The sequence below is a fragment of the Equus caballus genome, chromosome 14 (genome assembly GCF_041296265.1).
Source record: "Equus caballus isolate H_3958 breed thoroughbred chromosome 14, TB-T2T, whole genome shotgun sequence".
NCBI classification, from domain to species: domain Eukaryota; kingdom Metazoa; phylum Chordata; class Mammalia; order Perissodactyla; family Equidae; genus Equus; species Equus caballus.
The window spans coordinates 100,912,965-100,928,641 of record NC_091697.1 but is presented as its reverse complement, the minus strand read 5'-3'; the positions used below and the strand labels follow the sequence as shown (position 1 = coordinate 100,928,641).

The 15,677-nt window shown below is 41.6% G+C and overlaps 2 protein-coding genes across 8 annotated transcripts in view; one reads left to right on the top strand and one right to left on the bottom strand.

The window, feature by feature from the left end:
- The window catches only part of DHFR (dihydrofolate reductase), a 31,521-nt gene extending 24,706 nt beyond the window's left edge, over positions 1-6,815 (bottom strand). For all 6 annotated transcript variants that reach the window (XR_011425698.1, XR_011425699.1, XR_011425700.1 and 3 more), the window contains exons 1-2: positions 6,683-6,815; positions 6,287-6,336 (exon numbers count right to left, since the gene is read on the bottom strand). Coding sequence is in view for 1 of the 6 variants with exons in the window: in XM_001504643.6 (XP_001504693.1) it covers positions 6,287-6,336; positions 6,683-6,768 (136 nt within the window). In the remaining 5 variants the exon portion in view is untranslated. The remainder of the gene's footprint in view (positions 1-6,286; positions 6,337-6,682) is intronic.
- A 119-nt stretch (positions 6,816-6,934) lies between these two features.
- MSH3 (mutS homolog 3) overlaps positions 6,935-15,677 on the top strand; it is a 157,849-nt gene continuing 149,106 nt past the window's right edge. For both annotated transcript variants that reach the window (XR_011425697.1, XM_001503855.5), the window contains exons 1-2: positions 6,935-7,224; positions 8,942-9,062. Coding sequence is in view for 1 of the 2 variants with exons in the window: in XM_001503855.5 (XP_001503905.3) it covers positions 7,018-7,224; positions 8,942-9,062 (328 nt within the window). In the remaining variant the exon portion in view is untranslated. The remainder of the gene's footprint in view (positions 7,225-8,941; positions 9,063-15,677) is intronic.

Below are 15,677 nucleotides of genomic sequence, written 5' to 3'. Positions count from 1 at the left end.
GGTATTCTAGAAGGAGAAAAGAAGAATGGAGCAGAAAGCATGTTCAAAGAAATAGCAGAGAACTTCCCAAACCTAGGGAAAGAGAGGGAAATCCGAGTGGAAGAAGCTTCCAGATCTCTTAGATATGTCAATGTAAAAAGACCTACTGCAAGGCATATAGTAGTAAAACTGGCAAAAATGAATGACAAAGGAAGAATACTAAGGGCGGCAAGTCAGAAGAAAATAACCCACAAAGAAACCCCTATCAGGCTTTCGGCAGATTTCTCTGCAGAAACATTACAAGCTAGGAGAGAATGGAACGACATATTCAAATCTTTAAAAGACAAAAATTTTCAGCCAAGAAAACTATCCAGCAAAAATGTCCTTCAGATACGATGGAGAAATAAAAACTTTCCCAGACAAACAAAAGCTAAGGGAGTTCACAGCCATGTGACACCTCCCCCCTCAAAGAAATCCTCAAGAAAGCCCTCATATCTGAAAAAGAAAAAAAGGGGAGAAAGGGGTCACAAATCACAGAACAAGGAGATAAAGAGGTAGACAGAATGAGAACAGCACAGCAAATACTCAAGTAAAGCATTAAAGATAAAGGGAAGAAAAACACCATAAACAGAGACAATCTTGTCATTTTAACCACAAACTCACACACAAGATGGAATAAGATGTGAGAAAAACAACTTAGGAGGGGAGGAGGCAGGGACTGAATTGGTTTTGACTAAGGAAATAAGAGGCCACGAGAAAATGGACTCTCTTATACACAAGATTCTGAATACAAACCTCATGGTAAACACTAAACAAAAAAGTAGAACAGAGATACAAATAATAAATAAGGAGAGGGGGCCAACCCAGTGGCGCAGCGGTTAAGTGTGCACCTTTCACTTCTCGGCGGCCTGAGGTTTGCCGGTTCGGATCCTGGGTGCGGACATGGCACCGCTTGGCAAAAGCCATGCTGTGGTAGGCATCCCACATATAAGGTAGAGGAAGATGGGCATGAATGTTAGCTCAGGGCCAGTCTTCCTCAGCAAAAAGAGGAGGATTGGCAGTAGTTAGCTAAGGGCTAATCTTCCTCAAAAAAAAAAAAAAGATTAAAAAAATAATAATAATAAATAAGGAGAAAACAAAGAAACACATCATAAAAAACCACATAATTCAATGGGTAGATCAAAACACATAGGAAAAATAAAGGAAACGTAGGAGAACCAGAAAATGAGTGATAAAATGACAGCGTTACGCCCTCATACATCAACAATCACCCTAAACATAAATGGATTGAATGCTCCAATAAAGAGACACAGAGTGGTGAGATGGATTAAAGAACAAGACCCAACAATATGCTGCCTCCGGGAAACACACCTCACCTCCAATGACAAACACAGGCTCAGAGTGAAGGGATGGACGACAACAATCCAAGCTAATGGTGAACAAAAGAAAGCAGGTGTTGGAACACTTATATCAGACAAAGTAGACTTCAAGATAAGACAGGTAAAGAGAGACAAAGACGGGCAGTATATAATGATCAAAGGGACACTCTATCAAGAAGACACACTTATAAATATCTATGCACCCAACACAGGAGCACCAAAGTTCATAAAGCAACTATTAACAAACCTAAAAGAAGATATTAATAATAACACAATAATAGTAGGGGACCTCAACACTCCACTCACATCAATGGATAGATCATCCAGACAGAAAATCAACAAGGAACAGTGGAATTAAATGAAAAGCTAAACCAGTTGGACTTAATAGACATAACATACAACACTCCATCCAAAAACAGCAGAATACACATTCTTCTCAAGTGTGCATGGAACATTCTCAAGGATAGACCACATGTTGGGAAACGAGGCAAGCCTCAATAAATTTAAGAAAATTGAAATAATAACAAGCATCTTTTCTGATCACAATGCTATAAAGCTAGAAATTAATTACAAGAAAAAAACTGAGAAAGGGACAAAGATGTGGAGACTAAAGAACAAGCTATTGAACAAGTCATGGATTACTGAAGAAAGCATGGGATGCAGCAAAAGCCGTATCACGAGGGAAATTTCATCACAATACAGGCACATCTTAACAAACAAGAAAAATCTCAAATAAGCAATCTCAAATTACAACTAAGTGAATTAGAAAAAGAAGAACAAACAAAGCCCAAAGACAGCAGAAGGAGAGAAATAATAAAAATCAGAGCAGAAATAAATACTACTGAAACAAAAAAGGTAGTAGAAAGGATGAATGAAACAAAGAGCTGGTTCTTTGAGAAGATAAATAAAATTGACAAACCTCTATGCACACTCACAAAGAAAAAAAGAGAGAAAGCTCAGATAAACAAAATTAGAAATGAAAGAGCAGAAATAACAACAGACACCACAGAAATGCAATGGATTATAAGAGAATACTACCAAAAACTATATGCCAACTAAATGGATAATCTAGAGGAAATGGATAAATTCTTAGACTCTTACAACCTCCCAAAGCTGAATCAAGAAGAAACAGATAATCTGAATAGACCAATCACAAGGCAAGAGATTCAAACAGTAATCAAAAGCATCGCAAAGAATAAAAGCTCAGGACCAGATGGCTTCCCTGGGGAATTCTACCAAACTTTCAGACAGGTTTTAACACCTCTCCTTCTCAAGCTATTCCAAAATATTAGGGAATATGGAATACTACTTAACATATTCTAGGAGGCCAACATCACTCTGATACCAAAGCCTGATAAGGACAACACAAAAAAGGACAACTACAGGCCAATATTGCTGATAAACACAGAGGCAAAAATCCTCAACAAAATCTTGGCAACCCGAATTCAGCAATTCATCAAAAGGATCATACATCATGATCAAGTGGGATTTATACCAGGACACAGGGATGGTTCACCATCCGCAAATCAATAAATGTGATATACCACATCAACAAATTGAGGAATAAAAACCACATGATCATCTCAATAGATGCAGTGAAAGCATTTGACAAGATCCAATAGCCATTTACGATAAAAACTCTTAACAACATGGGGATAGAAGGAAATTACCTCAACATAATAAAGGCCATACATGACAAATCCACAGCTAACATCATATTCAATGGGCAAAAACTGAACGCCATCCCCCTGAGAAAAGGAAGAAGACAAGGATTTCCACTACCACCTCTCTTATTCAACATAGTACAGGAGGTTTTGGCCAGAGCAATTAGGCAAGAGAAAGGAATAAAAGGAATCCAAATTGGGAGTGAAGAAGTAAAACTCTTGCTGTTTGCAGACGACATGATCTTATATACAGAAAACTGCAAAGAATCCATGGAAAAACTAACAGAAATAATTAACAACTACAGTAAAGTTGCAGGGTACAAAATCAACTTACAAAAATCAGTTTCTTTTCTATACTCCAATAACGAACTTACAGAAAGAGAACTGAAGAATACAATTCCATTTACAATCACAACAAAAAGAATAAAGTACCTAGGAATAAATTTAACCAAGGAGGTGAAGGACTTATACTGAAAACTATAAACATCACTGAATGAAATTGATAATGACATAAAGAGATGGAAAGAGATTCCATGCACATGGATTAGAAGAATAAACTTAGTTAAAATGTCCATACTACCCAAAGCAATCTACAGATTCAGTGCAATTCCAATCAGAATCCCAATGACATTCTTCATGGCAATAGAACAAAGAATCCTAAAATTCATATGGGGTAACCAAAGACCTTGAATTGCTAAGGCAATCCTGAGAAAAAAGAACAAAGCTGGAGGAATCACAATCCGTGACTTCAAAATGTGCTACAAGGTCATAGTGATCAAAACAGCATGGTACTGATGTGGATTAAGGCTGCCCCAGCTAGAGAAGCCCAAGGTGACCTGGCCTACATGCCAAACTATACGACCCAGTGGACTTTTTTTATGGTATGAATTAGGACCGCCCCAGGGAGAGAAGCCCAGGGCATCCTCACCTACATGCCGATCTATATGGCCAGATTCGTATCTAAAGTTATATGACCGCACAATAACCAGACCCCATCTGCACTGAAATCATTTAATGACTTTTTACATCATCTTTTCTTTTTTTCCAGTAAAAATAAGTCACGTACCCATGCCTTATAAAATTAGCCCTAACCCTCAACTCAGGGCAGCAGGAGCTCTGACTGCCCATGGGTCCTGTCCCTATGCGGCAGCAGCAGGAGCTCTGACTGCCCATGGGTCCTGTCCCCATGCAGCAGCAGCAGGAGCTCTGACTGCCTGTGGGTCCTGTCCCCATGCACCAGCTCTGCCTGCCCATGGGTCCTGTCCCCATGCCAGTCGGGGCAGCAGCAGCGGCCCTGCCTGCCCATGGGCCCTGTCCCCATGCTAGCGGGGGCAGCAGAAGTGGCAGCAACAGGAGCTCTGACTGCCCATGGGTCCTGTCCCCATGCAGCAGCAGCAGGAGCTCTGACTGCCCATGGGTCCTGTCCCCATGCAGCAGCAGCAGGAGCTCTGACCGCCCGTGGGTCCTGTCCCCACGCACCAGCTCTACCTGCCCATGGGTCCTGTCCCCATGCCAGCGGGGGCAGCAGCAGCTGCTCTGCCTGCCCATGGGCCCTGTCCCCATGCCAGCGGGGGCAGCAGAAGCGGCGGCAGCAGAAGCTCTGACTGCCCATGGGTCCTGTCCCCATGCTATTCCACACTATTCTCTAAATAAAAGAGCACTACTGCCAGATCTTGAGAGTCTAAGAAATCTTTCTTTTGACTGCTCGGCTCACCGACCCCGCATCATTTCTGGTACAAAAACAGGCACACAGATCAATGGAACAGAACTGAAAGTCTAGAAATAAAACCGCAGAACTACGGACAGATAATCTTCGACAAAGGTGCCAAGAACATACAATGGAGAAAAGATAGTCTCTTCAATAAATGGTGTTGGGAAAACTGGACAGCCCACATGCAAAAGAATGAAAGTAGGCCATTATCTCATGCCATACACAAAAATAAACTCAAAATGGATCAAAGACTTGAAGATAAGTCCTGAAACCATAAAACTCCTGGAAGATAATATAGGTACTACACTCTTTGACATCGAACTAAAAAGGATCTTTTCGAATACCATGTTTTCTCAGACAAGGGAAACAAAAGGAAAAATAAACAAGTGGGAGTTCATCAGACTACAGAGCGTAAGCAAGGAAAAGAAACGAGGATCAAAACAAAGAGACAACCCACCAATTGGGTGAAAATATTTGCAAATCATATTTCTGACAAGGGTTTAATCTCCATAATATGTAAGGAACTCACACAACTGAACAACAAAAAAACGAAGCCCGATCAAAAAATGGGCAGAGGATATGAACAGACACTTTTCCAAAGAACATATACAGATGGCCAGTAAATACATGAGAAGATGTTCAACCTCACTAATCATCAGGGAAATGCAAACCAAAACTCAACTAAAATACCACCTTACACCTATTAAATGGCTATAATCACTAAGACAAAAATAACAAATGTTGGAGAGGTTGTGGAGAAAAGGGAACTCTCATACACTGCTGGTGGGAATGCAAACTGGTGCAGCCACTATGGAAAACAGTATGGAGATTTCTCAAAAAATTAAAAACAGAAATACTATATGATCCAGCTGTCCCACTACTTGGGTATTTATCCAAAGAACTTGAAATCAACAATCCAAAGAGTCCTATGCACCCCTATGTTCATTGCAGCACTATTCACAATAGCCAAGACATGGTAACAATCCAACTGCCCATCCACCGATGATTGGATAAAGAAGATGTGGCATATATACAATGGAATACCACTCAGACATAACAAAAGACAAAATCATCCCACTTACAACAACATGGAAGGACCTGGAGGGAATCATGTTAAGTGAAATAAGCCAGACTGAGAAAGACAAACATCATATGATTTTACTCATATGTGGAATATAAACAAACACATGGACAAAGAAAACAGTCAGTGGTTACCAGGGGAAGGGGGGTGGGGGGTAGACCTAGGGGTGAAGGGGACCCCTTATGCGGTGACAGTCAAGAAATAATGTAAACTATTATGAACTCAATAAAAAAAAAGAAAGGAAGTGTTCAGGATAAGGTACTATTAGTAAAAATCAAAAACAACTAAAAACGTAGAGACTGAAAAAAAAAAAAGATGTTTAATGAACCTTGGGAACTGCATACAGATCGATGGTAAGAGAAACGGTCCCAGATTAACAGGGAAGACTTTTGATTTAAGTAAAATTTGCACTGGTAAGCTTACTCCAGCAAGACTGTTGGCGAACCTCTATCACTTAAAAATCCCATATTACCTTCTACTGAAGAGGCTGTGGTCATTCTTTGGAAATACTTGAATTCATTCCTACAAGTTAGAGAAACACAGCGTTACTCAGAACGGTACCCACGCCGGACACATGGTGCCCGGGGTGGGGGTGGCTTCTCCAGGACCGGGACTTTGCTCTGGGGCGGGCGCGAGGGGAAAGGCCTCGCAGGGCAGCAGGAGCGGGACGGAAATCAGTAACTTGGCCTCTCGGCTCCTGACACAGAAGGAGGCCCAGGCCCAGGCCCGGTGAGTTCATGTCGCAAGCCCGGCCCCATCCTCCCGCTGCCAGTCGGCCCGGCGCGGCCCCGCCCGGGCGCCCAGGTCAAGGGCATCTTGCGCCAGCTTCGATCCCCGCACACCCAACTCTCCCCCGCCCAGCAGGTACCTGAGTGGGGGCCACGGCAGGTCCCCGTTCTTGCCGATGCCCATATTCTGCGACACGGCGACGATGCAATTTAGCGGACGAACCATGACAGCGGCAGCAAACACTCTCGAGCTCGCTCGCGACACCTGGATTCCCGGTCAAGTGTGGCGCCAAATAGCGGCCACCACGCCCCTCGGCCCGATTTGTGCAGGCGAGATCCCGCCCCCGCCCCGCCTCCTGCCCCGGCGCACCGCAGGGTCGCGACGTGCTCGCGCCCGCAGACGCCCGGGACCTGCGGCCGCGGGTTCGCGCTCCCGGCTCGGGCCTGCCCCTGGGCTGTCACTCCTGGCCCCGGGATGTCGCGTCGGAAGCCTGCCGCTGGCGGCGCCGCTGCTGCCGGCCCAGCCCCGGCAAGGCAGGCGGTTTTGAGCAGATTCTTCCAGTCTGCGGGAAGCCTGAAGTCCACCTCCTCTCCCCCGGGGGCTGCCGAGAAGGCGGACCCTGACTCCGATGCCGCAGCGCCCCTAGCGTCCTCTTTCCCGCCTCCGTTGCCGCCACAGTTGGTGAGTTTGGTCCAGGTCGGGGCGGGGCCATCGGGGCGAGGGGGCGGGGCTTGTGAGTGGAGCGGGAGGAGGCGGAGAGTGTTCGCGAGAATCGGCGAGAGGACGCGGCCAGATGAGAAAGGGGCGGGGCTCGGGAAGGAGAAGGAGGGAAAAGCCTGGGCGGCTGAATATTGTAATTACAAGACTTTAGTTTCCATTTGGGGTAAAAGACTTGAGGCTAAGATCATACAGGTTCTTAATGGCAGACCTGAGACGGAAACTCAGGTCTCCTGACTCTCATTGTGATGAGGATAGGGGCCTGAGGGCAAAGGATGCGTCTTGTAACCTCTGTTCTCCCTCCTCTTTTTTTTTTTTTTTTCTGGATTGAGGGTTCAAGAGGAGCTTTACATGTGTTTGGGTGACTAGAAAACTGCCGTTAAATCTCTAGTCTTTAAGGCCGCAACAGCATTGCTGAATATTCCAAGCGACTATGGGTAAAAGCAGTCATGTTGTGAGCTCCCCAGTGATTACACCCTTACACTTCAGATCATAAAGTCTAATACACAGTTTGGGTGGGTAAAGTTTCTTAAGATGGTACAGATGTGATGGTTGGTCATTGGATCCTTCCTGTTGCTTGCCACCCTTCAACTGAGTAAAATAAGTGGTTTTTTTTGTTTGTTTTCTTCTTACTAGAGACATTGCCATGGGGGAAAGTCTAAGGGTGCTCCCTCTCTGGACTCTGTGGTGCAGGATTTCTCAGAATGACGCTGTGGAAGGGGCTGGCAGACTGGCTTTTAGCCACCCTGCCAAGTTTTAATGTGGCTCACAGCTTGGCTGCTTCAAAATCTTGTTCCCTTCGTTTACATTTCTTCCATGGAGTGATTGCTCCTCTCTTGTCTTTTTTTTTTTTTTGACGATAGTTTGCATTTTCATGAATTCACCAAGATTTTATTTTACACCCACCATTTAGAGGATATTTGCTGAAGGATTTTTGACAGATTTCCTGCCAACAGGTGGTTCATAATCTTGTGGCATCTTCAGTGGTGAACATAGAGATAAATTACAATTAACATTTGAAAAATGATTCTGTTCTTTTATTATCTAATTTTATCTTTTCTAAATAAATATTAGTTTTTTTCTTAAAGGTATTTTATTTAACATATATAAGTAGGGTAATTCAAGTTCTATAATATGAGACTTGGTGAAGGCTGATTTTTCTTTTTGTTGAGGAAGATTAGCCCTGAGCTAACATCTGATGCCAATTCTCCTCTTTTTGCTGAGAAAGACTGGCCCTGTGCTAACATCCGTGCCCATCTTCCTCTACTTTATATGTGAGATGCCTGCCACAGCCTGGCTTGATAAGCAGTGCATAGCTCCACACCCAGGCTCCGGACTGGCGAACCCCAGGCCACCAAAGTGGAACATATGAACTTAACCGCTGTGCACCTGGCCAGCCCCGTGAAGGCTGATTGGGTATAGAAAGGGAGGAGTGTTGGTTCTCGTTAATTCTAGCAGGGGTTGAGGTGCTGGGGCTAATGACCTGCCAGTCTCCACCTTGTCTTTAATGATGGTAAAAACAGTTCACCCATATGTCTTCCCGGAGCTTAATGTGGATAATTCTATGAAGGGTGCATAGCAAGGCCCTGGTCGTCATTCAGAAATAAGGTTTAAGTTATTTTGCATACATCAGGTTTTGAGATTAGAGATAACACATCATTTTCTAACCTTCCTGATATAGGTTGCAGAAACTGACAGAAGTAAAAAGAGACCACTGGAGAATGATGGGCCTGTTAAAAAGAAAGCAAAGAAAGTTCAAGAAAAGGAAGGAGAGAGTGATTTAGTCAAGTCTGGAAATCCTGGTGAGTTCTGTGGCCGCGGTTCTTCATTCTCACCAGTCAGGGCTCTGATATCCTTTCATTCTCCAGAAGCAGAGGAGGCTGTTGGAGAGTTGTGCCTCTTTTCCTTTGTAGAGAGAGGTCCCCATTGTGCTTGGGTAGAGGGCCTCTCCATGAGTGGTGGTGTGGGTAGGAGGTCGGGGTGGTGGAGGTAAGAGCTGGAGTTGTGCCAGTTTCTCTTTTATTCTCTCTAGCTAATTTTTGTCCAGATTATAAAAGTAAAACATTCTTGTTAGAAAAATTTCAAGCAATACGGAAATGTAGAAGGTACACAGTGAAAGACCTCATAATCCCTCCCTTTCAGGGAAGCCTACTGCTGATTTTTGGAGCTATTATATATTCTTCCGGGTTTTCTATTTATACACATATATATGTACGCAATAGACCCACGAATTAGTTAACTAAAAATAATATAAATTGCATTGTATTACATTTACTACTTTGCAGCTCTCCTTTCCCACTTAGCAGAGCATTTTGAACGATGTTCAGTGTTAGGCCATGTTGATCTTCCTGTCCTCTTTCGTCACGGAGCTGCTCTTTCTGCTAGAAGGCTTTGGCTAAGCCACCATTCCTCAGCCCTGGCCTGCTAGAGGTGGGTGGATGCGGATGGCTGAGCAGATTTTCTTCTAGTTTTTGGTCTCAGAGAATTTGTGATAAGGGAAGACAGAAAATGCTTCTTTCTTTATTAGCCCCGGGAAATTAGATAAAGAGAATGAGACAAAAACAAAAAACAAAAAAGCCAATCTGGTTCATTGGATCAAGTATGTAGAATATCTCTCCCTCCTCAAAATGTAAAATTTGGATTTAGGGTCAACAGGAAAGCCTTGGTATGAAATAACTATAGAAATGGAGATGCATGGCTAAAGAGAAAGATAAAGCTGAAAATACCCTTTCCCTCCTCCTTTCTGAAGGAGGCATGACTTGACAGAATTATTTACCATGTATTAATGTTGCATTTTCTGGGGCTGTTTAACTTTTTAAATTCAGTACTCTACATAGACCTGATCTGTTCAGTTTTTCAGTCAATTCTCCAAGCAGTTATTGGGCACCCACTGTATGCCTGCCATTGTTCTTGAGGCTTTCGTAGCTCATTTATTCTCCCCAACAACCTTGTCCTCCTGTGGAGGAAGAGGTGGGTGACAGATGAGGAGAATTGAGTGTTACCACAGGTAAGTAACTTACCCAAGGCCACACAAGAGAGCTGAGGTGAGAGTTGTGGAAATATGGCAACAGACTTGGAATGTTTTGAAATAAAACCTTTGTTACTTGTTAAAAATGACACTCAGGAACAAGGGAGAGGAGCATCCATGAGCCAGGAGCTGGTGACTTGCTCCACCTCAGTTTTATTTTTAATAGCAGAATTATTAAGATATAATTCACATACCATACAATTCACCCATTTAGCAGGTACAATTCAATGACTTTTAGTATGTTCACTGATTTGTGCAACCATTGTTATTAAAGTCAATTTCAGAACATTTTCATCATCCCAAAAATAAACCTTGTACCCATTCACAGTCACTTCCCCTATTTTCCCCGGCACGCCCCCAGCCCTAGGCAACCACAAACCTACTTCGTGTCTATAGATTTGCCTATTCTGAACATTTCATATAAATAGAATCACACAATATGTGGCCTTTTTTTCTGGTTTCTTTCACTTGGTGTAATGTTTCCAAGGTTCATCCATGTTGCAGCATGTATCAGTACCTCCTTCCTTTTTTAAAAAAATTTGGGTTGTTTTTTTTTTATTGTGGTAAAATACACATAATGTAAAATTTACCGTCTTAACCATTTTTAAGGGTATGTTCTGTGGTATTAAGAACATTCATTTTGTTGTGCAGCCGTCACCACCATCCGTCTCTAGAACTCTTTTCATCTTGCAAAGCTGAAGCTCTGCACTCATTACAATAACTCCCATTTCACCTCTTCAACCCCTGGCAGCCACCGTTCTACTTTCTGTCAGTGGTTTGGACTATTCTGAAGTACTTCATTCCTTTTTATTGCTGAATAGTATCCCATTGTATGGCTTCACCTCAGGTCTTGACTCTTCAATTTACAAGTTCTTTTTTACACCTGGGATCCACAGAGGAAGGAAGCTTTTATACTCACAAGGAAACTTGATGCATCTGAAAAGCGATTTAAGTATGTGTTTGAATATTAAAGGGAATGATAATAAACGAGGTAGAACATACATTTGAAAAGAGATTCAAAGATGTATTTCTAGAATAAGAGAAGTTGCAGTAACCTAGGTAAAGTATACGTTGGAAAAGTCATATATTTGAGAAGAAAGGGAGTCACAGTATTCCTTCAGATGTTCTTAATCTTTAGCATATGTGTCATCAAGGTAGTTTTTTTTGTGTTTTTAAATTATAGGATGTTGATTTCCCTAATTTATCTTTTTTGCCTTTGCTTTTAAGATTTTCTTTTTATCACTGGATTGCACACATTTGGTTTTGATGGGCCTTAGTCTAGTATTTTAAAAATTTTTTCTTTCTTTTTTAAAATTTTGTTTGGAGTTCATTTAAAGCTTCTTGGGTCCATGGGTTTATAATTTTCATCAAATCTGGAAAATTTTGGGGGGATGTTATTTCCTCAAATATCTTTTCTGTCTCCTCCCTCCCTCTTCTGCTGGGAGTTTATTAACAGGGATCCCAGGTTACTTGACATTATGCCTCAAATCACTGAAGCTCTTTTCATTTGTTTTCCAGTCTTATTTCTCCTTGTACTTCATTTTCCATCCATTCTCCTGCTACGTTTTCAAGTTCAGTGATTTCTTTTTTTCTGTAGTGTCTAATTTGCCATAAATCTCATTCAGTGAAATATTCCTTTCAGATATTGTATTTTCATCTCTAGAGGTTGTATTTTGTTCTTTTTAAAAATCTCCAATTTCCCTATGTGAATTATATCTCAGCAAAGCTGTTACCGAAAAAAAAAAATCTTTGATTTTGCTCCTCTTTGTGTTTATGTTCTCCTTTACATTCTTGATTTTGTGGAGCATATTTATAGTATCTGTTTTCTTGTCCTTATGTGATAATTCTGTCATCTCTGTCTTTTCTGGGTCTGTATCCCTTGACTCATTTTTCCTGCTTTTTGCGTGTGTAGTAGTTAATTGTTTGGATCATAGATATTTTGAATTCTGTGTTGTTGTTTGCTCAGTTTTGTACTTTTAAAGAATGTTGAACTTCATTCTGAAAAGCAGTTGAAATCCTCGTGGATCGGTGTGATCTTTGTAAGGATTGTTTTTAAACTTTGGAAAAGAAGGTCTAGAAAGCTCTAATCCTGAGGCGTGACTTTTCTAGAGTTGGGAAGGGCCACATAATAGCAGTAGCTCCATTATATGGTATTTCCACCATGTACAGACAATACACATTAATAACCTTTGGAACATAGATAATAGTGGGAAAAGTTTTAGGAGGTGATTAGGTTTGAGTATTTATTACCTTTATTTTTAGTATAATTAATTGTAAGTTTACGTTACCTAATTTTTAACAATGGCTGTTTTTGACAACTGGTTCACAAAATTCTCGAGGATTTAACAGTTGCCTCCCAAGAGCCAATATGAGTTGGCTCCAGCACACCACTGGTCTCTCTGTGTGGGCTAGTTTGAGCTTCCTCATAACATGGTGGCTGGGTGCCAAGGATGAGCACCCTGAGAGAGAGCCAGACGGATGCTGTATTGCCTTTTGTGATTTAGTTTTGGAAGTCACATAGTGTCTCCTCTGTCATACTCTGTTGGTCGGGTTAGTTACAAAGGCCTGCCTAGGCTCAAGAGCCACCTCTCCATACAGGAGTGTCAGCATCACATTGTAGAAAGAGCGTATCGGATGGGATGTATATAGGTTTGGCTGTCTTAGTTCACAAGGTCAAAAGTCAGACCTGACGTGTTATTAATATTCTTATTTTAATTACAAATTAACATATTAGAACTCTATCTAGAAGCATTTTGATAAGTGCAGATATCCATTATCTTAATGCTCTATATATTCAGGCTTTCCAAAGTCAATAAGGATTTGTAAAATATAGCCAGAGTATATAAAAATAAAGCACAATTTAAAAAAAACCTGGGAAAATGTATTGCATATTGTACCTTTAAACCATACCCAAAAAGTTCACATGGAAATTTGCCTTAAATTCATATGGTTTCCAGTTTTTTGTCCTCCTAGGACCGTTTTATAGACAACACCAGTCAGTATTTATAATTAGTACACACTGCAGTTCATATCCTAAAGCTAAAGGCTCCTTCATTTTAGTGAAGAAATCAGATTCATTCATGGAATCAAATATGCCATTCTCCATATTCCCAATTTGTATTCTCCAATGACTGTGCTTATTAAACAGGGTGAAACACAAAATTTTATCCCATGAATTTTCCATTTTCATTTTATACTTTTAAGAAAAGAATTACCTTTTGCAGTTCAAAACAACATGCCCAAATTTGGAATGAATCTTTAAAAATAAGGACAATGAGATTAAAAAATAAGTCTCTTACTAAAGAAGAGGGAAGTTCTGTGCCTTCCTTGGGTTTCTGCAATTAGGCAAGATTTGAAACTGCCTCTTATATTTATTTGTTTTTCATTTTAAGACCCTGACCTCTTTGGCTAGTATCTTATTCTTATCTGCCTAAGTTTAAATGTCTTCTTTTGAACTGAAACTCTCAAAAACATCTGCTGGAGGTTCTCTTTCCAAACAGGCAATTCTTGAGACTCTGAGATTGAGGAAAATTGATTTGTTGTTGTTGTTTTTAATTCTTTACTGATGTTTAACATATATAGAGAATCATAAGCTTGATAAATTTTCACAAACTGAATTCACCTGTGTAACCATCACTTCGATCAAGAAACCATGTTACTAGGACCCCCGAAACTTCTCTATCCCCCCTCCCACTCACAACCTCCCCCCGACCCCAGGGATTACTACTATCCTGACTTCTAACAACGGAGATTAGTTTTGCCTGAACAGTGTATTTAATGCAACAGACTTATCTTTGTAACGCTCCAAAGATTTTTCTTCTTTCGCTTTTTTAAGATGGCGAATTGTTGTAACTATAAAACACATTGCTTTACAAATTAAAATAAATCTGTTTATAGTGACACATATTTGCATTTTAGCATCTACTCCATGCCTCCTTCTAAAAGATTCTTGATTAAAAATATGATAATTCTTCTTCCTCCTTGATCCTTCATACCCTAGGCTTATTCTGGAGACAGAAAGTAACTATGATGTATTTCCATTTACGGGACACCAAAAAAAGACGGCTTAGACAGTGAAGGACTTAATTTTGGTGAAATATTCCTAGGGAGGAGTTTGGGTCCATTTAATGTCATTGGGACAGCAACCAGTGGCCTTATTTCTATGGTGTGTCCTCCTAAGGGCTCAGAGACTTTAGTGATGATGCTGCCAAGGCATAACATTGTATTGTGGCAGTTTGATAGTCCATTTCATGGCACCTTCAGAGATGCAAATTTGAAGCTGGTACGTGGTACAAGTGAGGCTTTAAGCCCAGGAGCAGAAGATGGAGGTTTGTAAGGTGTGTTTGGGCGCTCAGTTTTCCAAGAGCCAGGTTTTCACAGTGGTTACAAGTTCCTTCTTAAGGCCCAATGGAGGGACTGGGGCCCATGCTTATATCTCTCCTCAGGTATAAGGGTTTTGTAGCTCTTGGGCTTTTTCACTTGAGTAGGCTTCCTCCCACCCCCCACCCCCCGGGCCTTTTGAGGTTTTAAAACCTCTCTTAGGTATCTGTGAGGGAAGAAATGAAAGATTTTGTCTTTGTGTTGTAAGCTTTGTCCTTCCCACAGATAACATGCTCATGTTTCCCCAATTTTCTTTTTGATTCAAAATATGATGGTCCTAGGAGCATTAAGAGAAAACTGTAATTTTGGGTCCTTTCTTGTGTACCAGTTAGTTCTTTCTCTTACTATGTTTTATAGTTCAGGAATCATAATGGCTTTAACATAAACGAACAAGGTGGGACACCTCCCTTCCTGACTCTTGAGCTGAGAAGCACACATAGAAAGTCAGTCTATCCTAAGCATGAAAGTTGGGCACACAGAAAAAGGAAAACAAAATTTTAAGAAGTGTGGGAGGGTTGCAGGGAGGTTAGACAGACATGGGCTCCATCCAGGATCAGACCTGAACTGATGTAAGCCTTTCTGAATTGACAGCAGCTCCAGGATGGAGCTCTGTGGTAGAAACCTCCTTGGCTGTGGTGGGAGTGGGGAGGAGGTGGGGAAGGGTGGTAAGGAGGGCATGAAAGTAAGCTGTCAAGGGGCCTTACCACACACACTCTAAGTCTCGTCCCCAGATCCACAGTGCTCCAGATCTGGCCAAGTGAACCCCGAAGTTTGTGGAAATGAGGCCATAGACATGGAAGTTTTTGAAATACGAACTTTACTGCTTACTTAAAAGAATAGATGATGAGAAGAAAGGAGAGGAGTGTCCTCTAGGCAGAAGAGTCGCTGGCTGCTTCACCTCAGCTTTTAACACTTTGGTTTTAGATATTCTTTTTCAGCATGAGTACAACCCCCAGGTTTGCACTCACCCCCATCCCGGGGAAGTGTTTTTAATATTCATAGGAGGGAC